Genomic DNA, 27,732 nt, shown 5'->3' on the forward strand with positions numbered 1-27,732 from the left:
TTCTTCGCTTAAGGTGAACTGATTTTGAATGAAAAGTTGAGTGTTCTTACTTTTTTATTTGGATAATAAAAATTTACACGCACAACTTGCATAACACCACAGCCACTAGCAGTGCTTGAATTAGGGGAGGAAGTGGGGGGACGGAGTCCGCCTTCTTTTTTCTTTTTTTCTTTAGCATACCCCTTCTATTTATTTAAACGGAACGCTGGAAACGCAACATTTGATGTAGTGAATTTGTAAATCATCAATTTTTTCTGATGCAAAATATACCTATTACCTATAACCTATTATAGAGCCATAATATTTGTGTATTTGTATCGACTATGAAAAGAAAAAAAATTGGTTAATAATAATCAATCGTTAGGCTGCGGCGACCACACCTAGACCTTTTTTTCTATGCGACCGCTGCGATCCTAGATATTGTGAACGTAACTATTTTTCACTTTTATTAAAATAATATATAAAAGAAAAATATGTCAATATGTCAAATCTATGAGTGCTTTTTCAACAAATTTTACACTAATTCGCTATTAATATCGATTGGCTACAGTTGAGTTAATTGCTCATTTTTTATAGGAAATCTATATTAAAAATAAATATTCATAACTAAGTGCTTATAAATAATAAACTTAACTAAATGAACTTGGATATATGTATTACTAAAAAAGATCTTGTATAATAGACAATTATTATACGTTACAATTTTACCAACACTACCAAAAATAAATTAACGTTTTCGTAATGTGTAAAATGTTTCGAACAGATTCGTATGTCATTCAACGACATCACAGCCACCGAATAATCGGATCAGAATCGAATCGCACGCGTTGTCAGATCATTACAGCGGCACACGAGACGGGCAGCTCAAACGAGAGCGATACACCCGTAACGCGGAACTCTGACGAGTCACTGGAACTGTGCCATATGCTCGCTAGATGAGACGTACGCGCGACTTGTCATTTCTGCGGAACGTAACCCGCCGTAACTCTGCGCATATGTCGACAATGCCGATAAAGCACAGGGAAACGGGGTTTTACGAATATACGTTCTGTTTGGGAAACATACTTGAACACTTACGAATAACGTATTTGAATGACTGTTGATTGCATAACACGGAAACAGAAAAAATAAAATATGCATTAACGCAAATATTTAATACAGATGTGACGATCAGTGTTCGCGCAAACGCAACAAACCAACCACTGATGCACTGTCCAAACGGTGTCAGACTTATATTATAGGCCACGGAACAAGGCCAAGGTCGAATTTTGTTTGTGCATATTAGAGCTTGAGCTAAGGAAATGTTAGAGCTGCGAATAGGTATGAATATAGATATGAATAAAATCACTATTTAATAATACGAGTACAAGCAATGTAATGTGCAGGCAACATAATATGTTAAAGATCAAAAAATATAGACACCAGATGCCTTCCCTAATCGCGCAAGTCTGCCCAGGGTGGGTCTTGCTACGACGGAGGAAAGACAGTGAATGTTAATGCTGGTCGTTTCACCGGGTCTTTTATACACAGGACCGATATCGTATTCTGTGACAGATAACAAGAAACCGTAGAAACCCCAATAGTGCAATCGCCGATAAACGCACAATTTAAATAAAAGTTATTATGAGAATAAAATAATTATAATAATAATAATAAAAATAGAAATATTAATAATAATAATAAGATTAGGAATAAGAATAATAAAAATGATAATAATAAAAAGGAAAAGAAGAATCTAGAACCTTATCCGTGCATCTCCCCCACACCGAACGGAAAAATCCCCCCTCTCGGACAAAAAATTAAAAGTTAAAATATTAAACAATTATTTATTATGTACAAACTTTTCACGGGATTTTAATACTTTTCCAGAGTTTTTTGCAACACGTTCTTTTCGTATTCGCGTACCTAGTTTGCGTCTTTTGAAAGCCGTGCGTATATACGACTTTTTCGCCGTACGACCGCCGACAACAGTCCCCCAGACGTTTTTCTTCATTCTTTTTATTTTCGCACATAGGATCGCGGACGTCGATCGATGTACGTGATATTTATTCTATTGTTATTGCTTTAATGTACACGTATATAATATACGTTTGATTCGAAGCCCATTTGTCGATGTACAATACTGTTTTTTTTTTTTATTCAATAAATTGCATTATATATTTATATTATTTTGGTTGTTCTCGGTAGCTAAACGTTTACGTCATATTTATATCTTCAACCACGGGTTGTGCTGTATACCATAAAATCATTTCTCGACGACGTTTGTGTCGCACAATACTGTATGTCTGTATACATGGGTATATTGGTGTATATATATATATAGGTAATAATACATGATAAGTTTTTCGTAGGTGTATTGATGGAGTTATTATAATAACATGTTAAATATCTTTATAAATCGTAATTTAAATTATAATGTCATTGGATGATGTGTAATAAATAAATAAGTGTTTCTTTATTTTAAAATATTTTTATATAATAAATGTAATGATTTTTGGGGATTATGGGTGGCTGAAGGTGATGTGGGGGGGCTTTGCTCCGCACAGTAATGTGATATTGAATTTTGTGTGGAACGCTCGTTCATCCAACATCCACTGAGTCCCCTTTCTAGTTATTTTCCAAATCAAGCACTGGCCACTAGCGGCACTAACCAAGTAGGTAATGTGCAGGATCAACTACTGTACTCTGATCAAATTATATGATTGCCCAATTATAATGATTATTTTATATTACCTTCATGTTCTGACTCGTTTTTGCAGTTCATCGATATGAGATTTTTCTCGATGTTGCTTAATTGTTTGTGTCTGGTGTATTACATTTCCTATATCTCTTATTTCAACATATTTTGTTTCTTTAGGTAATTCTACTTTTTAGAATTTCCCGTTTAGTAAAGTTTCATTAGGTTCCTCGTCGACTTCAATTTCTTCATCGATCTCGCAAACATTAACTTACTGATTTTGCATTTGGTTTTGTAAGCAGTACCGATAATATATCTCTAAACCTTTTTCTGTTTGAAGTTTCGGTAGTACATTTTTGGGAGAATTGAAATTGCTAATCCCATTTTCCAATGGACCTATATATCAATTTACTAATTCTACTACGAAACCTTTTCCATATTTATAATAAATTAAATTATATATAACTGTGTATTATACCTATTACACAATGTCGGGTGTTAACTGTTAATATTATACGAAATACGAACAACTGTTTTATCATAATATGATAAAATATATATATATATTTATATATAATATTATGTCTTTTGAATAATTGAGTAGGTAATATATTGTCAAAGCTAACTTCCTTTATCATGATTTATATTTAAGTCAAAATTAAAATTACCAACGTCTATCGCGGTAAAATTGTATTTGTTGCATATAATAATTTTAATTTTTGCAGTACCTAATGTATTATGTTAAGTAACGTAAATTTGTTATCATAAAATTATAACATAAAATAATAATATAAATCAATGTACTATATATAGTAATATACTCAGTGCTCGAATTGGGAAAAATTAAGTCAAAGAAAGTGTGATATTATAATTAATTAAAAAACAAACTACAAAAAAAAAATGGGGTCATAAAGTAAAAAACAAAAAAAATAAAGGGTAAATTTGTAAAATTAAAGGGTCATAGTAGTGATAATAATAATAATAAATTAATAAACTATTATCAAAAATAATTTTGATACTAAAAATTTTAAAATTCGTTGTATTATAAATTGAAATTCACATTTTAATAAAAATTATTTTGTATAAAAATTTCCAGAGAGTAAGAACTTTAAACTTTAAAGGACCGAAGTCTTAAAAGCAGGAGTATAGGTGAAAATTTTTGCAAATAGGTAAAAATGGGGGCTTAAATGTCAGATAACATATAGTCGAGGAAGCTATATATAGCCTTATGCCTCCACAATACCCACCATCGCCATATTAACCAATACAAACAACTTTAACGGAAACATTACATAGTATAACTCATGACAATTAATCTAATAAATTACTTAATTAAATAGAAAATATTTATAATATTTAATGCTTGATTTATTATTAAATATAATTAATAAATAATACTGTTAAGTGCTTACTATTTTAAGATAATATTTTTATTTTTATTTTTTATATTTTGTGAAAAGGTTATTATTTTATCAATATACTAACCTTTACGAATTGCTACAACAGTCTGATAGTCATTTATGCCCAGTTTCATAAAATAAGTAGTACTGTAATAGATATAATTCTACGATTAAAGTTGAACGGACGTAAAATAGTATTCAATAATCAAAATACCGACTTTTTATACAAATATATCTTGTCTTAAAACAAAAATAAGAAGTTGAAATGTAGTTATAACCACTCAACTGTAGAGTGGTGTCAAGTATTCCTCGTCGTCGAACAGGTTATTGTATAGTTATGGATTTGTATAATTTAAATTCATTAATAAATCATTGATTGCGATTCTTCATTTGAGACGGATACTGCAGTTAGCCTATATTACTAAATAATATGTATATTTTAATTGATATTACAGTGATTTATTTTTTATTACTATTACAGCACAATATTTTTTATTTTAGATACCTATTGGAGTTTTAGCAAGAAGGAACATAGTATTACATTTTAAACCTTTGACAAGGCATAAAAAATGTTACCAAGAATTAAATTTTTAATGATAAATCGTAATAGAATACGGTATTATCATTTGGAATTTAATTATTAGACTAGCACTGAATATTTTTTTATAATAATTATTAAGTGAGATTTATCTCAAAAAGCCATTATAAGTTTTAAAACTTGGGAAGTCTATCTAATTCTTTAAAGCAGAGCTTTCTTTACGCGTATCACTGGTGTGCCACTTATGACTCAAACAGGTACCATTATACTCAGCTATTATTTATGCTGTCCATTCATAATATTTAATACGTCATATTAAAAACCGAATTATGCTGTATTGCTGTGATTATTTTTTATACATGCTGTGTTACCAGGTTCAGGTGTTACCGTAAAGTTGAAAAAAAAAATCGTTTTTCGACATCTAATTGCAGAGGTCAAATGGTTATCAAATCAATATTGTTACTACTAACAAAATGTTTAAAATTTGAAAGGTTACATTAGCTAATCTGGCTAACCTCTAATCTTGTTCTAATTTTACTTACCAGCAATAGATATGTAGTCTTTTGACTTTTGTGTATCGCAGATTTAACGTCGGTGTTCTAAAGTACAATTCTTGTTCAATTTACTATTTCATTAACTATTTCAAAAAGTTTTAATCAAAACAACAGTGTTAATCAACTAAAAAGTACAAGACGTTGTCAATTTTGCATTTAAAAACTTTCCAATGTATACAATATGTATAATATGATCGTTGGTTACTATTCCAGAGTCGCCACGATTTTCAAATTTAACAACTATTCTGTATTATATAGGTATCATATTTCGTGTATTCTGAAAGCCATTTTTTTAATTCAAAATATCAATATTAGTTAGAATTTAAAAATAAAACAAATATATTTAGCCATGACTATGCGCAGTCTGTCTAATAGATATACCTATTAAACTAATTATTGACATTGTAATTTCAACAGAAACTTTGAAATAAATTTAAATTAATTTAATATTTTATTTAAATTGCATTTATATACATACCTACAACCTACTAGTCAATAACAATAACGAAATCATATTCATAAAAATATTAAATACAACAATATACAATTTTTTTTTTTGTTATAGAAAACATTAATTTAAATAAATCATTTATTTTATTCAAAAACCTAAATGAATAATAAATATGAAATATAGTCTCAAAATAATTACATGATAAATAAAAAAAAATTGTTTAATTATACTTTTTTGTTGTTGGAGAGTGAAATTTCTTTATTTATTTTAATAATTCTCTGATTCTAGAAACCGTACATTTTTTTACTACGAAAATAAAACAAAAACTTTTGACTTTTCACGACTTACTAGACTAGAGAAAATCACCTATCATTTATCAGGTTTTTCGTGTTTTCCAGGTGTGGTGGCAACTTCGTGGGTTGGTAGAAGAATATTGTACAAATTTCTCAAACGCTTGACGCGTCTAGAAGACGACAAAAAATGATAATATTGCAAAACAAATAAATACATGTATATATTGTGATTAAACTTTAATAATATAATATATTTAAACAAAAAATAAGTGGAAGTTACACATTGCCAATATAAAGTCAAAAAGTTTCAAAAGTATACAATGGTATTTAGTTACATTATTGTTGTTCTAAGTACTACAGGTTAAAATAACTACATTTGTCAATATTAGTTATAAATAAAATATTTTAACGACTACTTTAATAGGTACGTCAATATTGTGCACTAATTAAATATCACTAGATAGTATGGACGGTATAGATTCACTTAAATTAAAAAAACGCATACTGCATAGTAAAAAATACAATAAAAATGTATACATAAAAATAATGAATAAAAAGTATAAAAGCAATTAATATAAAATATAATATATATATATATATATATATATATATATATGTATATATAAACCTATAAGAATGAAATCGCTAGAACTAATTTACTTTTCATAAACGCAAGTACAAAAATAAAATAATATACATTATAAAAATAAATCAATGTTGTAAAATGTTTAAATGAACAGATATATTATTATGATTATGTATATATAGTGATTTTATGTTTAAATATTTTTTGGCAGTTCCTACGTGTGATCAAAAATATTTGCGAAAAAATTCCCAATATAAAAATCAATCCATTTTTATACTTCCTGAATATGGTAATTAATTATAAATTAAAATACGGAGCTATAAAACCTAGTACTATATTATTATTGTATAATAAGTTATATATAAAGGTATTATGAGTATTATTCATAGGTCAGTTAGCGAGGGTGGAAGCTGAGAGGGCTATAGCCCTTCCTCTCCAAAAAAAAATATTAAGAAAATTAAAAAATTATTTTAATTTTTAAAAGTACAAAAATGTTAAATTGTAATTTACAAAAATTGATCAGTCCCACGAAAAAAATCCTGGCTACGCCACTGTCATAGGTAGGTACTAAATAGGTCAATTAATTAAATATTTGATGTAATTAATTTATTCCGGTGTTGTTCAAACAAAATTTATTGCAATATTTTATCGTTTTTATATTTTTTTTAAATTTTTAGTACTTTAAGATTCTGTAATGATTTACTTATTAGTTAATCTTTAAAAAAAGGATAAAACTAAAACAGATAAAGGTCATAAAATCGCCGTACAATATAGTAAATAATTTGCTTTTTTATATTCAAAATTAAATTTGTTTAAGTATCATAAAAAATTAGATAGCGCTTAATATTATTTTTCCATTTTGCTTAATTTATCATATAAATATTATTATTATTATTTTTTTTTTAAATTATATAATTAAAAGACTCTTTAGTTAATAACATAATATAAAATATTTTATTAATAATCTGTTCTATATAGGTCTCTTGTATTTTATCTAATGATAAAAAAAAAATTAGTATTTAATTATTTTTTGTATTGATATTTAGCTACATTAAAATTACTATAGGCTATTATATAGGCTGTATAAACATAATATTAGAATAGTTTCATTTTAACACTGGGAATTTTTCGCCAGAAATTCATTATCTGAAAACAACTTGTAGGTTGAACACTATATAATCACTTTTAATTAATATAATATATAAAATATAATTATTGTATGTACTGTATTTAACAGTGATTCTCAACTGGTGTGCCGTGAAACACTAGTGCTCCGTGAATTGGTTTTAGATGTACCACAAGATATTTAAAATATAAATGATTCATACACATTATATAATGTGTAGGGTACTCTGGGATTTGTATAAAACACCCAAAGGTACCACAAACAAAAAAAAAAGTTAAGAATCACTGCTTTTAATAGTTTACGCTTGAAACATTTTAAACAATTAGTAATTTTACAACGTTGAAAATTATACTTACAAGTACATTTTTCAGTATTTATATTAAAAATCTCACTTATCGCTATTGAATAGTATTAAATCACAATTATATTATATTAAATAATGGCTGTCAATTATATTTTGAACACAGACGAGAGTTTTTGATTCATGCGTATTATAATATTATTAATAATATTTCAAGGCACTGTTTCTCCATATACATTCGGTATATAATTACGTACACCGAAATCATATATATTTTGATATTTTACTTGTATGGACAATTGTATAGAGTTTACCGTTATAGGTTAATATTCTTATAAATAATATATGTGATCTGTTATGAATATATCTAACTATAATCACAAAAATTGATCACACTCTAGGCGAATTATTGTCGTTAACTTAAAACTATACGTTTATAATAGTAAAAAATGTGTTTAAAAAAATATAATAATTGAGATTATTACATGTGGGCGTGCGCGTTACGTTTTAGATCTATAAATTCTAAATGATGCCGTACAATCTCAGCAGCAACACGATCGACAGACAGACTGCCGAGTTTTTGCTCGCTTTGTTGGTCAAGTACAGATCGGGATTACCTGGAAAAAAATACACACAAATATTTTAAACAGAAAATTGATATTATGAAATGAGACATTCTGGTAAGGAATGACACCCATTGATGCAAAACAAAACATTTAAATCATACAAGACATAACACGCGCAACGATCACAACAAGCGTACGTCCTTCCAGTAAAACGAAAGACAAACCCACAAGTTAAAATTCAATATTTAAGTACAAACTGGCAATCGCAATTATATCGTAATGATTTATCAGTATTTTTATACATATATCTAAGCAAATAAAACGTAGGTATGCCTATACGACTTTATTGGTAGACATGTGTTTTAATAGGACATTGTGACGTGCATGTGATCTGCAATTTAGAAACGATCGTTGTTCTACTGTAATAATAGTTCTAAAATTTTGGAAAATCACAATTATTGCGAGATTATAAAATATTAAATGCAATCTAAGTTAATATTTCAGTAAGCACGGGTTATCAAACTTTATTTTTGACTATATATAGCAAAAAAATATATAAGAGCGAATTACGACTAATATAAATAAATATTTTTACAATTGTATGTATTAAACATACAAGTAAAAAACTGATTTCAATAAAATTACGTGTCAAGTAAATATTTCAGAATTGTATGTGATTCTAGATTCTATGTTTTCTATAAAAACATCCAGATTTATAATAATATTAAATCTTTATTGAACATACATGAAAATGTTTATCATAATTCACAGTTACACACACACGCAATAGTTTTGACTGAAAACATATTATTATGTACTAACACGGATTTACTACTTTTATATATAAACAATATACATATTTTACAAATATTTTCGATTTGAATTATTGCTGTTTCAAATTTATAAATCATAATATTAATTTTTTATAAAGAAAAAACTGTTGCATGTACCTAACAACTTTACGTTACTATATGCACATACCTGTCTCATTTAAATTACTTCCAGGTTTTTAATATATTTTTTTTTTGTTTACATTATACACTATACGTAATTTATGACGATATTGTATAAACTTTCGAATACTTTTGTTAATTTAAAATAAAATATTATGTACATAATTTATAATTTCAAATAATATTGAATAATAAAAAAAGATACCAATTTATTCATAAATATGCAAAAATAGCATATATTATCTTACAACATATTATTACAGTTAAACTTATATTGGATATAAAATATACGAAATATAATAATAATAATAATAATAAAGTCCAGTCATTTATACAGGTACATACAACATACGCTGTATTTTAATAACTTTTTAGAATGTCTTAATGTGTATTATTAATTAAGAAATGCACAGCAATCTATGAATTACTAATATTACTCATTCATACTCTATTATTAGCGATAGCCGACGGCTAATAAACTGCGTGCGGTTAACAAAAATTAACCGTTTTACCTACTAGGAGATGGTTTGGATTTAGTGTTTAATTAAAATTCACTTGAAATAAGAAGTGAAAAAGAAAACGTTAAATAAAAATTATCATATTATTAATTAATTATTAAATAAAATATAGTTAAATCATAATTTTTTCTTACTTTTAAATTTGGATGGTTTTTAAATTACAAAAAAAAATTGAGAAAATATTTTTAAAATGGTAAATTAAATTCTACTTGTAGAAAAAAGAAAAAAATATTTTATTGTGAACGAAAAAGGACAAAAAATATCCAGATGTGAATAGCTAAGTAATTATTATTTTACGCAGTGTCGTGCTATCATTGGGTCCCTGCAGATACAATCATATTTTGTGTTTCTATTCAACACTAGTACATGAAATGTAATATAATTTATAGAGAAGACTAAGATATTACATGCATTTAAAACCTGTACTAAAATTATATATTTTCAAAATGAATCAAGTGCCTAGGTATATCTAACACATTATCAATCTGTAAAAATATGTATACCTACATTTGAATCACTTATATGTTTTCAATAGAATAATGTATAAATTAACAATCTATTAAATAAGTTAAATAAAAATTAGACTTGTTCAACTTATATTCCAAGCAACTTCATCTTAAACATATTATAGCCATAATGGTATAATATTAATCAAACTAATAATAAATGATAATGAGTATAAAAAAGAGTCAACGCCAATTTAAACTCTTTTTATACAGAAAAATACCTTTCTTACTTATATTAAATTAAGGCATACAAATTTGATACACATATATATTATTAATATTTTTTGAAGCCTTAGTTTCCAACATTTTTCCAATTTTGCATTTAAAGACAAGACTCATTATTGAAGTGTTTTCATATTTTTCTATTTCGTAATGCATTTTTTTTAACTTAATGATTTTCTCACCAAATTCTATTTCCAAATCATTTATTAATCTATAATATGTATTATATTCACTAATAATAATGGTTGTCATTATACGATTCTATACAAGTTGCGGATAATTAAACGAATGTTAACAAATCGATTAAGCAAATGTCGATGATACATTATGATTATTGTTGGTGATTTGACAGTGACGATTACAAAGCGTGATTAAAAAGATGCCATGTTTGCATTATTTGTATTAGTCTAACGTACAAACTTAAAAACACACAAACGTAGGTACAACCATAGTAAATATATACTAGATAACTATAGCTATACAATATAGTGAATAGTTCAGCAGAACCAATTTTGTGTTAAAATCAATATTGGAGTGAGTTAACCTATTATAAAATTTTAAGACAAGAACTTTCTCTATGTTCGTACGTCATCGGTTTTCTTTTTTAATGATATTTTAAATATTGAACGGGTAATGGCTTATGAGTTATATATAAGTAAAATATAAAATACTGGGATTTAAATAGGCATATAACTCGTTTAAAAATTAAAATATCATATAAAACCAACATTACGACGTATAAGCATTGATATTTACGTATGTAAGACAGGACAACACGTACAGGTGTGGCTTCTTTAGTAATAATCGTTATAATTAATAGCTATACAGATTCGACAATCTTATGCGGGTGAACAACTCGAATTTATTTAACGTGTAAAGACTTTCGTGAAAGGTAAAACCGTTGAAAATCAAAATACTTGAGAATAAAGTCAGCAATGATGCGAAACGAAAATTAGAAATAATTTTTTAATCGAAGAAAAACAAATACGAAAATACCTAAAAACTAATACAAACAACGGTTTAAGATTTATCTATCATAGGCTCGCGATTCACGTTTCTCACAAAAATGCATTCATCATTATTTCAATTGCTTGATACGTTGTACAATTAGTGAACGTCAAAATTACGATAATGACGGATTACCTAATCAATTAGATATGTTTTTACATATTACAAATTTTAAAGTAATCGAAAATCGATACGGATTTCCGAAATAAATTAAATTATTTATTAGATAAAAAGTGTAATGATTGCACCTATGTAAAATTAAATTATATTTTTCTTATGCATGCAAAAAATATAAGTTGAACAATATTTTAGGTATGAAACAATTATCCGCATGCGAAATTATTTTATTTCATTAACATAAAATTATGTTACTTACATATTGTGATAACTAGAGTAAGCTTGTATTGTTCAGCATAAATATATAAATATTTTTATTTATATTATATGCTACACATAAGTAATTTACTTTCATTATTAAGTAAAACTTCCTGTAATTATATATTTGTAATATGTATTAAACCAATTATGCAAACAAATGGTTTCGCATTTAAGTATACCTATTTATAAATTATAGGTATATAAAACAATATGAAGTAACACATAAAAACAGTACTTTACTAAATGGTGCTATGAAAATTTGGTTGGAAAAATCAAATTAATTTTGTCTCTATAACTATATGTGTATGTAAGTTATTAAAAATAAATATGGTAATAACTGAACTGAATCCTAAAAAAATTAAAATACTAGTATATACCATTATATAATATACCTAGGTATATAAAGAAATTGGTACATTACACATAATTAATAGCAATTAAAAATTAAGAATTACATGCAGAAATAGAGATTTTGACATTGTCAACATATATCAAGCAATGTACTACTTAACAATGGAAACAACTAAATTGATCACACAAACTGTATAACTAGGTAATAAAAATTTAAATTATGTATAAATATAAATTTTTAATTAATTAAATCTTACCCATTTGGAAAGTGTTAATGGGTGATGACATTCGTCCATCTCCACCATTAGAATATGCTAATACTCGAAGTTTGTATACTTTTCCAGGTGTTAGGTTAGAAATGTACGCTTCTAATTTGCTTTCAATTTCAATAATTGTATCATTCGCAGTACTCATGTCTTGATCGTTTTCCCATACTCGCACCTATCAATTCATATGTAAAATCAAATGTTATATTATTAACTTTATTGGTTTCATCAATATACAAACCTTATAGCCTTTAATTGGTTCTTCTTCAAGTGTTGGTTGTACATATCGCCATGTTACATGTATGGTACCTGGATTTATGCCGTTAATTATAACAGATGATGGTGGTTTTTGAGGAGCTTTTCTGTATGTTCGTTCTGTAAAAAAAATATATTATGTAGTTTCAGTCACTCTATGCATGTTGACTCATATTTTTAAGATATACAATTAATTTATTATTATTTGGTTCTATTTTTATTAAACAATACTTTTTTTTTTAATAATTTATCTTTAATTAAATTGTTAATAGAGTATCTTACAGGAAAAACGCTGTACAGTAATAATATTTGCAAACAAATGACCAACAATACAGAAAAAAATATGTAAGTTTAATATTTTATTAATATTAATAAAATATAAAAATCAATCAAATAATATTTAAAATTATTAGTTTACAAAAATATAATAACACTTATTAGATTTAAAATCTTACCAATATATCGCTCACTCTCCGGACCTTCTCCAGCTGAATTGAAAGCCATTACTTTTACATAATATTCTGTATCTGGTTGCAATCCAACAATAAGTGCCCAAGGCCTAACAAATCTACTTAAATAATATACAGCATCTTCTTCTTTTTCATTCTTATCTTTTTTCCAATATTTTAACTAAAGAACATATTATTAAATGTTTATGTAATTATGAAAAACAATAATAACATATTTTGTAAAAAATCACTGTTTTACTCTTGGCCATGAAAGACTGTAACTCTGCCACATATATAATTAATGAAACCCCCTAACCACCACCACCACCAAAAAGACAATGCGGTGTGACTGGTGCTGGGTGCTGCACAGACTACGACATGTTTTGTTCAAACTCAGGTTTTGGTCTTTCGTGGCACAGAATATAATGAATCATTTTAAATATTATGAAATATACTTACTCTGTGGCCAATTAATTTACCGCGTAACATTTCCCGTGATTGATCAATTGGTACCCAACTTACATTAATGGCAGTTGAGTTGTAAGAAATAGCAAACACTTGCTGTGGAGATACTTGTGGCATATCTTCTGCACTATATATCACTTTAGGATCTGATATAGGACCAGCACCGAATGAATTAAAGGGCTGTAGATACACAAAATAAGTTTAACAAATAGAGAATACTCCAATAAATAAAGTAAAACAACTCTTACCTGAACTTTGACTTCATATTTAGTGTAATAAAATTCTGGCTTGATGTGTACTACTGCCATTCCAATATTACCATTATCTTGCAATGTTTCATACTGAAAATCTGTATCATGATCCAAACGTCTCCAATATACTTTATAATAGATGCCTGGTCCGTTTTGATCTTGAGGAGGAAGTTGCTATATGGTATAAAAAAGTATGTTTAGACCAATTCAAAGAAAATAAAGTGATAAAAACTTACTTTCCACACAATTGTTAAATCTCCAATTTTACCATCACCTCCAGTGATATTTGTTGGTGCTTTATATGGGCGATCAGCTGGTGTATTAACTTGAGGTGAAGGAAGAGATATTTCACCAAAACCAAGCTCATTTCCTGCTACCATTCTAAATTCATACTTGGACCAAGGTTGCAAAACATTTTCTAAAAATGCTTCTTTGCGCCCATTATACCTATCAACTTCCTTGACTATAAAATCTGTAATGTTTAATAACAGTTTTAGATAAGACGAAACATAAATTTCTAAATTCAAAATTACCTGTGGCAACTGTATACCAAGTACTGTTCCATTGTGAACGGGCGCTTACTATATAATGTGTTATTTGACGTCCGTTTGATGCACCATCAGACCATTGAAGTTTGGCAGATGTCTTTAAGACTTCAACTTGTAGTCCACCTATACAAAAAATGATTTAATTAACTGCAACTACATTGTACATGCACATTTTATATTGCAATGTTTAGGTAAAAATATAATATACCTGGAGGTCCAGGAGGTCCATCAACAAATAAATTAGTCGTTGATGATATTTCCCCAACTACACTGTGTACAAAACATTTGTATTCACCAGAATCTTCCAATGTCATGTTATGAATGTACAGCTCTCCACTATTAATGCTCTTTAATAATAAATTGTTAATTATTTAATACAAATTAAAATAAATTAAATGTAAAGGTATAATGTATGCTTGATAATTGTTGGTACTTATTGGTTATTGCGACTACCTAATAGAATTATGGTTTTATTACTAGTGTCGCAATTATAATTGCCTCTACCTTATTATGTGAAAACTATTTTAATATAAATTTGTCAATTTATTTAAATACATTAGTAAAAATACTCATCATTTTAATTTTTATAATAAATGACAGATTTGTATTAAAACTTAAAATTTAATAAAAATACTCATCTAATTGTAAACGATGAAGACAGTATAAAGTATAATGCAAAACACCTCGACTCTCGTCAATAAGGCAAAAACCATAAGGCTGGCTGTGAGTAATAACAAAACAAAGTAATGGAGCTACTGCCAACAAACAACCATGCGAGACAATGTGGTGATACAAAGACATAAATTTTAAAAAGTACACCAATTTACATATTTGAGAGCTACTAACAGTGACTGGTTCATCGAATTAAACAGCCAAGCCAACAAGACAGAAAAGGTTATGTTATCTTTTTCATTAACCAAATACCTCAAATCTAAATTGTTTTCTAGAAGAATCAAAGTGCATTTCTACATAGCGATTATAAGACCAACCCTAACATATGGATGTGAAGTATGGCCATTAAAAACCAAATGGTGTGAAAACCAATGTCGTTCGAAAACAATATACAGTGAATCATCTTTAGCCCGATGTATGACAACAAACTGGGATGCTGACGTAGAAAAAGAAACAAAAAAATCCAAAATAATTAGTGAACATTTTGAGAATAACTAACTTTGTGAAAGAACAAGGTATTAAATGGTTTGGACACATGATGATAAGATCAGACTTAGAATACCTACAAGCTATTCTACTCAAATAATTAGGTAGTTAGGTAGTAGCAATAACAGAATTGTGATTTCTGAAGTACCAGATTTGTTTTGAATAAAATATAATACAGCGAAACCTCTGCATACCGGAAACTCTCAATTGCTTAAATTTTTCTGCTATTTAAACAGCTGTTTATGAAAACTTTGTAGTTTGTACTGAAACAAATATTATACTCAAAATTTTGGAGGTGTCTGTTAAGGGAGGTTTCAACTAACTACAAACTTAAATAAACATTTTGTTTTGACTACTGGTTTTTACTTTTGATTTTGAATGTTTTAATAAATTTGACTTAAAATTTCTTCAAAAACCGATTGTTCGTAAATAATAAAAATTCAACACACTATAACTTTGCAAATTTTGTAATTAAAAAAAAACTTTTCAAGTAAAAATTGTTTAAAAAAAATTATTCTATATTTGTAAAAATAAAAAATTGATGTTGCTATTTAAAAAAAAGTAAGTTGTATCGCACATGTGCGTAACAAAAGAATTGAAAATTATACAATTATTTAAAAATATGTATTTAAGTGCACGCTTTCATTCAGCAAAAACCCCATTTCAATACAAGATCATCCAACTGAAATATTAAGTGATATCCCTTAGTGTAAACACACTGTATATTTATATATTATTTTTTATATTTAAAACTAAGTACAAAGTGTTTTATCATTATAAAATGATGATTTTTGTACCTTTATAATTTTAATCTAATAAATATAAAAAAAAAATGTATGTAAAATTGTTATAAACAACTATATAGATCATTTATAATTATATATTTGTTATGAGAGATTTTTAATTACTGTTGCTTGTTTGTTTTAAAAATTAATCTAATGATTTAATACTTATCATGAGTGTATTTTTCTAAATTCTAATTGAATTATATAATTAATAAAGGCTTTAAGTTATCAACATTGTTTATTTTCAAATATAATAGAAAAGTGGAATACAGTGACAACTCCCTTACAGACATCACCAAAAACCGAATATTTTTTTTGAGTACAAACTAAAAAGTGTCCATATACATATTGACTTATTATCAAGTTTAAAGAAAAGAATATTATCTTTATTTTCTCATTGATTTTTTATGATGCTTTAATTTTTAAGCAAGTTAAGAGTGTGTAAAATAGTCAGATTTAAAAGTTTTCATAACTTGTTTAGAAGTTAAAATATTTTGAGAAGCCAATGAAAGAACACAGGTAGTGTTCTTATCTTTAAACTTAATAATGAAGTTAGTTCACTGAAATGTTAAATCTAAGAACAAACACAAAATAAATAAATGAGAATATGTGAATGTCAGCACTCTGTCCATTGTTATTAATTTATTAAAATTTATGAGATAAAAATTATTTATTTATTACTTATAATATAAAATAAGTCAATACAAATAATTTGTAATTTGAAGTGATTTAAAAGACTAATACTCACAACATGTCCAATCAGTTCAGAATTAGAATTAGCTAATGGCATATTATTATGGGTCCAAACATATGCAATGTCTAAAAGTTCATCAGAAACAGCTTGGCAACGTAATAGTAAATCATGTTTAACAATTGACCTTATTTGGGGATTTAGTTGTTCAATGAACACGGGGCCACCTATAGTAAGGTTATAATAATTAAAGAAATGTAAAAACAAAAATATTATAATATAATTACTTAACAAAATATTAACTTACGCATAACAATAAGTTTTCCATGACTTTCTGCAGTTCCATACACATTTTCTGCAATACATATATACATTCCTTCATCATCTCTCCCAATTGGATTAATTATTAAATTTCCATTTTCTAATATGCGACGTCTACCTCCAGACCCTAAAAAAAAAGGTAATAAAATTTAGTAAATAAAATATGTGTAAAACACAAAAATATCAAAACAGATAATAAAAGCAGTATTTGAAACATATAAAAACAGCAAAACAATTTTGAATTGATCAAATATATAATTATATCACATGATTACATTTAATAAAAATAATTTATTCGATTGAATAAAATAGTACAGATAGTTAAACCCGTCGTTGGTCACGTTTTTTTTTTTATTATTACTCTTTTAGTTGCGTGGTGAGAGATTCTAACAATTTTTTAATATGTCATATATAATATGTTTTAAACAACCAAAATATATTTGTTATATAATTTATATTAACTATTCTGTTATAAGCACTTCTAATCTATAATATATTTACAGTATTAATATTTTCTTTTATACATAACACACTACACATTACAATATGAATGATTGAGCATTAAGCAATTAACATTGTTATTGTTATTACAAGAAAATAAAGACATAAAATGTTTTCTTCTTAAATTCGCATATTACAAGTACAGGAATCAAATGTGGTTGTAGTATGTTTTTGCAACTTGAACTTGATGTACAAATTACCTATGATAATGGTTAGAATATAGAGAATTTCTGTCACCGTTTGTATATGAGTCGCGTTAGACGGATACTGACAATAGATAATCAATTACAATTTTGGTTAACGCCCATCAATTTTTAGATTAAATATACCTGTTAAGATATAACATAACTACTAGACATTAAATTGATATAAAAGATAGTGATGACAAAAATAATATTGTGAGAGAACCTCATATCATACGACTAATAACGGGTTAGGAACAATATTACAAAAGAAATACAACATTATATACAATATATAATATCTTACATATAAAATGTACAATAAAAATCTAAAAAGTAGTATTAACATTGATAGGTAAACCGAGAATTACATCAAAATGTTGTTAATGTGATAATTTAATATCTCCCTTAGTAATGTGAAGAAAAAATACTCTGGTCGTGAGTTTATTGCATATATATAAACATTAGATAAGCTATAGAACTTATTAGTTTGCCAAAAAGTAACCAGAAACTCCATCAGGGTCAAAATAAATACTACATTTAGGAGGATATGATAAAATTGATGAGTAGAAGTAGAAATGCAAGATTCTCCAAGTGAAGGAATGGGTGAAGTGTTATATACAGTGGAAAAGTTATCAGAGAATAAATTTTGCTATAACCGCACCATTATTAGCAATTGTATCACCTAAGAATACAGAATTTGGTATATTACGACTCGTAATTTACGAGACTTAATATTAAATACATTTATATACTAATAGTTTTAATAATAAAAAAAAAATCTGTCTTTATTTAATTTATCATTTAAAATGTTAACTAGTTGAAAAAAATGTACCAACATTATTTAATTTTTTTTATAAATTACTTAAGCTATTCATTAATTTATTTAAAAAAAAACAAAACATAACTAACCTATAATATATCCATCTTTTTTCCATGTAAATTTAGGTCTAGGTGCAGCTTCAGGATTACATTTGATTGTTACATTTTTGCCTTCAGCACCATATATTTCAGGCTCCAGAGGTTTCTTTTTAAATGATGGACGTAAAGCTATAAAAAGAAAATCATGAATTTTTCACTATATCGTTGTACACATTTAAAAAAATCATTAACTTACATAGCACTCTTAACTGTGCAGATGAGTAACGGGTTTTTAAAGTATTGCGAGCTTGACATTGATACATTCCTGAATCTTTTTCAGTTTCTACATATTTTATACTTAATACATTGTCTTGTATTAAATACCGTTTTTGATCCTCTGGTAATAGTTTATCAATATCTAGTGGTTCACCATTTTTAAACCACTTATATGTTACGTCTGGAACGCCAAAAGCTTCGCATGTCCATGTCAAATCTGACTGGTGATCCATGTGTTTATCTTCCAATGGGATTGTAAAGTTTGGTTCAGCTAAAAGAATATTTGGAATATAATAACCATAACATCAGATGCACACATCTAATATAGTGAACCCTCAAAAATATTAAAACAAAAAATACTTAAAGAGCAACACCTGTAATGAATAATCCCAATTATCTACAAACTTAACACTTTCAACGCCGATAATGCGTATACGCATTAACAGAGTTTATGATAATGCGTATACGCATTAACAGAGTTTATGATAATGCATATACGCATTAACAGAGTTTATTTCATTGACCCAGTGACGCGTTTACGCGTCAGAAACATGTAAGTTTGTATTCACCTTAATTTTATCGATTTAATTTTAATAAACTCTAAAATGTGCACCGGCTGTAAACAATAAACTCTAAATTTAAATCTATAATTGGTTTGTTTTCGTTATTTTTAGATTCACGTTATCTAATCATCGCATCACAGTATGAACAACACAACGTCGCGATATTACTTACAAAATCATGGGTGGTGTTGAAAGTGTTAAAAGTTAAATGTACCATTAGTTTATTTTTATAACAGTTGTCAGTCAATGACTGATTAGAAAAAGAAAAAAAATTTAGGAATTTTTGATAGTTGAATATATCTAGATAATATATTGTAGGACATAAATTGAGATTTTTAATGCTTAATGCATAAGCACTTTACAGACAAAGGAAAGCGCAGAACCATAAAAATAGTTCCAAGTTATTTGACAAAAACTATAAATTATAGTAATAATTTTTAATTACCTTGTATTGTTAGAGTAACACTTTTCTCTTTACTATCTCGGTCATTAAAAACATGGCAATTATATTCTCCTTGATCTTCGACTTGAACTTCAGGAATTATCAATACACGATTGTAGCTTGTCAAATAAGAGCCTTTAGGTAATGGAGAACCTTTCCTTGTCCAATTATATGAAGGTACAGGACTAAAAGTAAAAGTAATAAAAAATTATTATTATTTATTAGAAAGCGAAATACTCAGTAATTTAATAATAGAGTATAATTAAATTAATTTAAGTTTAACAAGTACTGAGTTATAATGTATATTATACATGTAACAGGTAATGATGGAATAAATATTTATTAGTAATTATTCAAGAAATAACTAAGTTTCTTAGGGATTGTCCATAATGCTTTGACTTGTTAGCTAATGAGTAAATGTTATATTTATTATAATATTGCCATAACTTATAATTTTATTAGGAATTTTTATGAATATATGCATGACCTGGGAATAATATATATGTTCTAAACTATGTATTTAGTCTAGGGTTGACTGGATCACTTTGTACACATGCCTATATTTACATATTTAGTGACTACCTTTCTTAATAATAAGAAAAAAAGCAATGTTTGGCCTTATAAAAATTAATGTAATTGTAAAATATTTGTTTATACAAAAAAAAATGTTTCCACTTTATTTGCTTAAAGAACATCAGTTACTAAAAATTATTCTTATTCAATATTCATATTTTTAAAAATCTTAGTAACATATTTTTTTATGTTTACTGAAAGGGTTAAGCATAGTCAAAAATGACTAAGAAATAATATAAATTCTGACATAAGAGATTTATTTTCATTATAGCCAGTAACATAATTTAATAAGCTAGATAGTTTAAAGATAAGTTTTCGGAAATTATGTATAAAAAAAGATAAGAGAATAATAATCTTACTATGCAAATGCAACACATTCAAGTCTAACTTCTTGGCCAGCAATAGGTGCTTCTGGAAAAGCTTTAGGGAAGTTGTTGGGTAATATAAGTTGTTGATAGTCAGCTAAAAAAAAAAAAATAATAATAAATAAGTTAACGTACATATTGAAATAAATTATAAAAATACAAGTACATACAATGTGTTACTACATGCAACTGGAACAAGGGACCATTCTTGCCAGTATTAGAAACTTCACTTTGCACATTACAACTATAGTTGCCAGCATCACTTTCTTCCAAAGCGGAAAAATATAAGAATCCATCATATGAGACAAACACTCTCCGATCTTCTTGAACCAAGTTAGGAAACGATTCTCTGACCCAAAAATATCTCACCTCTAAAAACAATCAAAATGAATAAACACAATTCATTAGATAGTGAATAATAAAAATAATAATAAATTGTATTATTTTTTTTTCTCACCAGGAAAATATTGAGGAGGATCACAGAATATTGTTTTGCCCCAATTCTTATTACCACGTTCAAGAGGACGTTGTAAATTAAATTCACCAATAAATCCAAATGAAAGTTGTATACTTTCAGAAATTACAGAACCAAACATGTTTGATGCTTTACAGTGATACCGACCTTTGTCTTCATCCTATAATAATCAGTATTAATTGTTTATATACCTTGATCACCACTTAAATACAAAAATAATGTTATTAATTCTTACCCTTTTAGGAGCATAAATAATAAGAGTTCCACCACTTAATGTGAATCTTTTATTACTTAGTGGATCAATTTTTGTAGATAATAATTGATCTTGATTATCATAATCTTCTTTAAACCATTCATATGTTGGTGTTGGGTAACCACCAGCAACACAACTAAAATATATTTTTTATTAAATATATAATACATAAATAGTTAAAATATAATAAAATAATAAATTATTAAAATACTCATACTTAAATAAGTCAATTGATATTTTTATTCGTATTATTAATAAGGGTCTAGATAAAAAGAGCAAAACCATTAAAGCAACACATAATATAACTACAGTAAAACTGCTATAACAAATAACGGTGATTACAATTTTCACAATAAGTAGATCAATTAGTATTTTATTTCATAAGCTTATAAAATTGGTTTGGTTAATGATGATATTTTAAACGCTATGTTTTAATGTATAGTATTTTATGTAATATTAAATAAGTGAATTTTCTGTGTAAGTGCCATACAACTTAAAATACAATATAAAATAAGGATTTATTAGTGCACAACAGTTGCATACATAGAGTGGATCGTAACAGTACTGAAGATTTATTGTAAAAAATTAATAGACCAGATTAATATTGAAGTGAGTCAACTTCAAAAGATCCCTCAGAGCATATACATGTTCTGGACATTAATATAATTGAATCTAGACAAATCATTGAAAAAATGAAAATAAAAGCATATTTGTCCAATGATAACTTTTATTTTATTTTTAATATGAATTTACGCCAATCGACTTTTGTATAAAATATTTATATATATGAAATTAAACAGAATACAAAATGTAGTGTATGATAGCATTATTAATTATTATAACAAAAAATGTTGTGGTCTTGGTAGGAGTGATTAATTGTTATTAGTTATGGAGATCATTCTTACTATTAATGCATTTTTGGCAAAGTTTGATCTACACATAGGTGGATAGAAAGAAACCTATGACCTAGTATTATCTGATACATGAATGCTTAGTTGTTCTAATAGACGGGAAGTATCTATGTACCCTTCTAATAATTTAATTGTGAAATTAATGAAAAATGTATTATACTGTTCAGATAGTGGTTTGAGCCAAGTATTTTGTTACAAGCCCATCTTACAGCAGGCGAGCAATGCAAAAGGTATTACGTATAATTTTAATTTGTAAGTCTAAATATTATACTTTTATTTTCGATTTATATACCTAATATATTATGTAATATATACCTAATATAATGCTTCATATTTATTTTAAACTTTTATAATTGCATATCATTTTAATTAAAATAAAATAAAATGAATTTTTGCAATCACTATCAACTACATTTTCAATATTTTGGTTTTTGCTATTAACTGCATTTGTTCATTTTGTTTTTGATATTATTACCGTTGCAGTAATAGTTACGTTATTTTAACCAGATGCTTATTAATAATAATAATTTTGTATTATCATTAATACATACCTCAAAGCTACATCATTGGTAATTGACATTCTAGAACTATCAAATACTACATCTTTAGGTTCTTTAATAAAGTAAGGTCCTCGGGGCACTTTTTGCTGATCATCAATATTATAGCCATACTTATAGGAACGTTCTTCAACTATTAAATGTTGTTTATTTAGAGGTATTTCACAAATATAAAGCAAGTATCGGTCTCCTGGAACTTTTTCAAATCCCCATTTTTGTAATTGAACTGAATAACTGAAAAAAATAATTTATAATTAATTTTTACAAAATAAATTGTGATATAATATTTTCTATTAATTTAATAAAACATACTTTTAAAATTTAAATTGTATTAGATTAATAAAACTTAAATAAAATTTTTTCAAGATACATAATAACGACTTACGTGTATGCAATATAATCTCTGTTTAATGTAGTATGTTGTTCAGGTAATAGTGCACTTTCGACATCAATAAGTTGAATATTGTTTTCTACATCATTTAACCACACTCCAGGGCTTGTTTGCTTACCACTTACATACCACTGTCTATGTTGCGGATCCTGTTGCAAGAGTTGATTTATAAGAAAACCATGTTCATCTAAGCTATTAACACTAGCTAAATCAGCTCCAAAAGCCTGTAAAAAAACAGGTTAAAAATTAGTTATTGAAGTATAAAAACTAATAATTTACTCTTTACTCTACTTGCAGATGTAAATTATATTTTGCTTAAATAAATTATTAGATATTATACAAAATTCCTTAAATATATTTATTTAAGCATTAATTTATTATACAATATTAATTATAGTTTTTATATACAGACTCATACACATACATTCTAAGTGTGTTAGGTACAATTAAAAGACGATGGAGAGCCTGAATCAGTGACATATACATATTCAATTTTTTTTTTTTTTTGATGTGAAACATCTAATGGTACGGTACGGTAGTGAGACCGACTGTGGCGTGACGACGCGTCGCCACGCTGTAGCGACGCCCCACTTGTGGCTCATCGACTCAATTCGCCAAAGCTCGGCAAAAACTTAATAATAATAATAGTTATAATAATAATTTTCAACATTATTATAAAATGAAAATTGTTGATGTTTCACATCTGCTAGGTGTCCCGCGATGGCTCAGTTTTGATTTTTTTAATAGAACGTTATATCTGCATATGTTGTTTCTGTCTTACTAATGTACATCACAGCAAATTTTTATTCAACAGAATTCATTTTTTGTTGTTAGCTTAAATATTAGAGTAAATTTACCTATTATCATATTGAAAGGTAAGAATAATATCAAAGAAATTCAAAAATCATATATTTTTATTTATATTATCATTTTAAAGTGAGTTAGGTATAGCTATGTAAAATATTACAACTTTAAAATGTTTATAACTCACTTTAAAATGATAATATTAATAAAAGCATATGACATTTTCTAGATAATATTCTTATCTTTAAACTTTATAATCTGTAAATTTACTCTATTATTAAAGCTAACAACAAAAAATGAATTCTGCTGAACAAAAATTTTACATATTCTATGATTTGTATGTATGTAAAACAGAGACAATACATGCAGGTATAACATCCTCTAAAGATTCCATTTTAGTCATAAAAGTAGTGTTGAACCAAGGTTTGGTACTGTAATTATGGAAGAGGAAGCTATAATTTTAAACATGACATACCAAAGTAGACAATCTACCAGTAATCTCTAAATCAATAAATATGTGTGAAATACCTATTTATTTTCACATACAAATTAATATGATAAGATAAACTTAATTAAGAAAATTGGAAATTTACGATGATTAAAATTACCTATTTAATTTGATTTAGTTACCATTTCAATAATATGTTGGACCTTTAATATCATTTTAAAATGTTAACATAACTGTGTTAATTATTCTACATTTTTTATAATGAATTTGATTTATAAAATGGGACGTTATATTAAAGTTTTATTTATAACAAAGCGCAACATATATTAACAATTTTAAAAGTATACCTATAACTATAACCACAAAATAAATAAAACAATTTAATAAGAAATTAAGTAAAAGGAAGCCACAGCTGTGGTAGACAACTTATAGAAATTACAAGAATAAATAAAAAAAAGAACAGTTACATTAGGATACAAAAAACAAAGAGTGTCAAAACAAAAAATAAAAAAGATGAAGAGCTAATAGATAATGAAAAAATTGAATAATAAATGGAAAACAATGAACTAATCAACAAAATTATGATTCATGGATCCAGAGATTATTTAATATTTGGTCTTTAACAGCTCTACAACGAACTTTGGAGGTGCCAATTTTTACATGGCCAAGAGGTTAAAAAGAGGAAAAGAGGAAAAGTATTTCTAACCAATTTAAAATATTATTGATATTAATAAAATTATATCTCTGCACTATTTAAACAAATTACATGCATTTATGGAATGAATTTATACAATTTATATAGGTACCCGACATAAAAATATATCGCCATAGCAATACAACAGTATCTACAACCAGGGTTGGGCTGTATCAAAAATACAATTGTATCTTGTATCGTGATACATAATTTTAAAGTATCAAGTATCATGTTTCATGATATCTTTGTCAAAAGATACAAGATACTATTATTGTAAATATTTGTACTGAATAGTACCAAGAAATTTAAATTCGATTTGTAGAACCTTCAAAACTTAGATAAATGAAACAATTGTAATGGTAATTTTTATTAAAGGAAATCAAGATTTTACAATAAAAATAACATTTAATTTAAAAACTAACCATAAGACTATAACCAATAAAATTTATATATTAATTTTTAATGATAAGTTCATAACCAATTAAACACATGTATAATTATAAATGTATAAGTAAAATATAAGTGGTCATTTTTATGTAGTTTATTAATTTTGGTGTATTTATACGCATAATACATATAGTGATTTATTAGTAATAATTTTATTATGTGTGTAGACTTATTGTATTATTTAATATTTATGATTTTATTGTACCTATATTCTATAGGCTATAATACTAAACTATTAGAGTATAGAGTATGGACTGTATAGTGTATAGTGTATGTATATACTGTATGTTTGTATAGACCTTTTACGTTTAATAGTTCAATTGGAAATATAAAAGTATCATGTATCAAAGCATAAAGATACATGTATCTTGTATCTTTTCTACATTCACAATGTATCTTGTATCTAGATACACTGCCCAACCCTGCTTACAACTCACAACTAATAATCAATACTGTATTCGATGAGAAAAAAAAAGGATCTAATTACAAGACGTCAAAACAAACGCATTCGTTTTCGACAATACATACTTGACAGTTTCTGTGAGCTTCACTTCTCGGTCGGAACGGCGACTTCACAAACTTGTAACAGGAGTTTCCGTACTGGACCCAGTACTGCGGACATCGCCATTCGATTTCCACGTCATTGATTTGCGACCGTGTGGACGGTGTCGAGCACCACAGGACGGCCAAGACGCACAGATAGCCGTACTTGATCATTTTGAAAAACGAAATAAATAGACCGCGCGCGCGCACACGGTGTGCCTCGTTCGCTGCTGGTTCACTACGATGGCTTGTCACCGTTCATGGCGATCGAACGAGAACGTGAGGAGCGAATTAAAAAACCCAACAACGGTTTGTAATAAAAAAAAAATATATATGCAGTGTAAGTATTTAATTGTTTATATCGTGTTAATATACCAATGACAGAACACGACGAGAAGATGTTTACAGTGGTGTTATCACCGCGTTCCGGAACACGCCCGCCCGACGATGGTCGGGAACAATGGGCAAGGTGGATTGTTTTTCTTCGCTGTTATCGGTGTTTAATTGTTAATTCAACGGAATGTCGCGTCCGTTGGTCGTTTGTACACGCCCCTCGGCGTGGAGGTAAGACGTTCAAATATTTAATTATTATTCATTCGTATTTCGTTTGAACTCTGAGAATGAGCCACTAGGGCGGCACGGTAATGAATGATTCATTCGTGACGAAAATCGGTTGTTTGTTTGTTTTATAATATATACTCACTACAGAATCGTCAGAATCAACGGTGTACATCATACGCTTTTACCCGTCTAATATATAATATTTATTTACCTACTCTGCAGTTATTACATTAAGTACCTAATATAACACAGGTAAATGATTTAAATG

The 27,732-nt window shown here is 27.1% G+C and overlaps 1 protein-coding gene across 2 annotated transcripts; it reads right to left on the reverse strand.

The window, feature by feature from the left end:
• Window positions 1–6,135: 6,135 nt before the first annotated feature.
• LOC132923893 (contactin) lies at window positions 6,136–27,379 on the reverse strand. Of its 2 annotated transcripts, XR_009661275.1 has the most exons (22): window positions 26,889–27,379; window positions 23,962–24,191; window positions 23,571–23,810; window positions 22,091–22,244; window positions 21,838–22,015; window positions 21,551–21,751; window positions 21,375–21,477; window positions 20,446–20,627; window positions 19,418–19,708; window positions 19,213–19,350; window positions 17,604–17,744; window positions 17,354–17,523; window positions 14,871–15,009; window positions 14,648–14,785; window positions 14,351–14,586; window positions 14,112–14,288; window positions 13,858–14,043; window positions 13,405–13,579; window positions 12,936–13,069; window positions 12,686–12,869; window positions 12,076–12,187; window positions 6,136–8,543 (listed from the first exon to the last, which is right to left on the reverse strand). XR_009661275.1 is itself a non-coding variant. In XM_060987882.1 (21 exons), exons 1-21 carry the CDS (start codon window positions 27,075–27,077, stop codon window positions 8,449–8,451), a joined length of 3,681 nt encoding a protein of 1,226 aa, XP_060843865.1. In that variant the 5' UTR covers window positions 27,078–27,378; the 3' UTR covers window positions 6,136–8,448. The 2 variants fall into 2 exon arrangements, 1 of the variants encoding a protein (XP_060843865.1); XM_060987882.1 differs by lacking the exon at window positions 12,076–12,187 and having other exon boundaries at window positions 26,889–27,378.
• Between the last annotated feature and the right edge of the window lie 353 nt (window positions 27,380–27,732).

Source organism: Rhopalosiphum padi, chromosome 3 (assembly GCF_020882245.1).
Source record: "Rhopalosiphum padi isolate XX-2018 chromosome 3, ASM2088224v1, whole genome shotgun sequence".
NCBI classification, from domain to species: domain Eukaryota; kingdom Metazoa; phylum Arthropoda; class Insecta; order Hemiptera; family Aphididae; genus Rhopalosiphum; species Rhopalosiphum padi.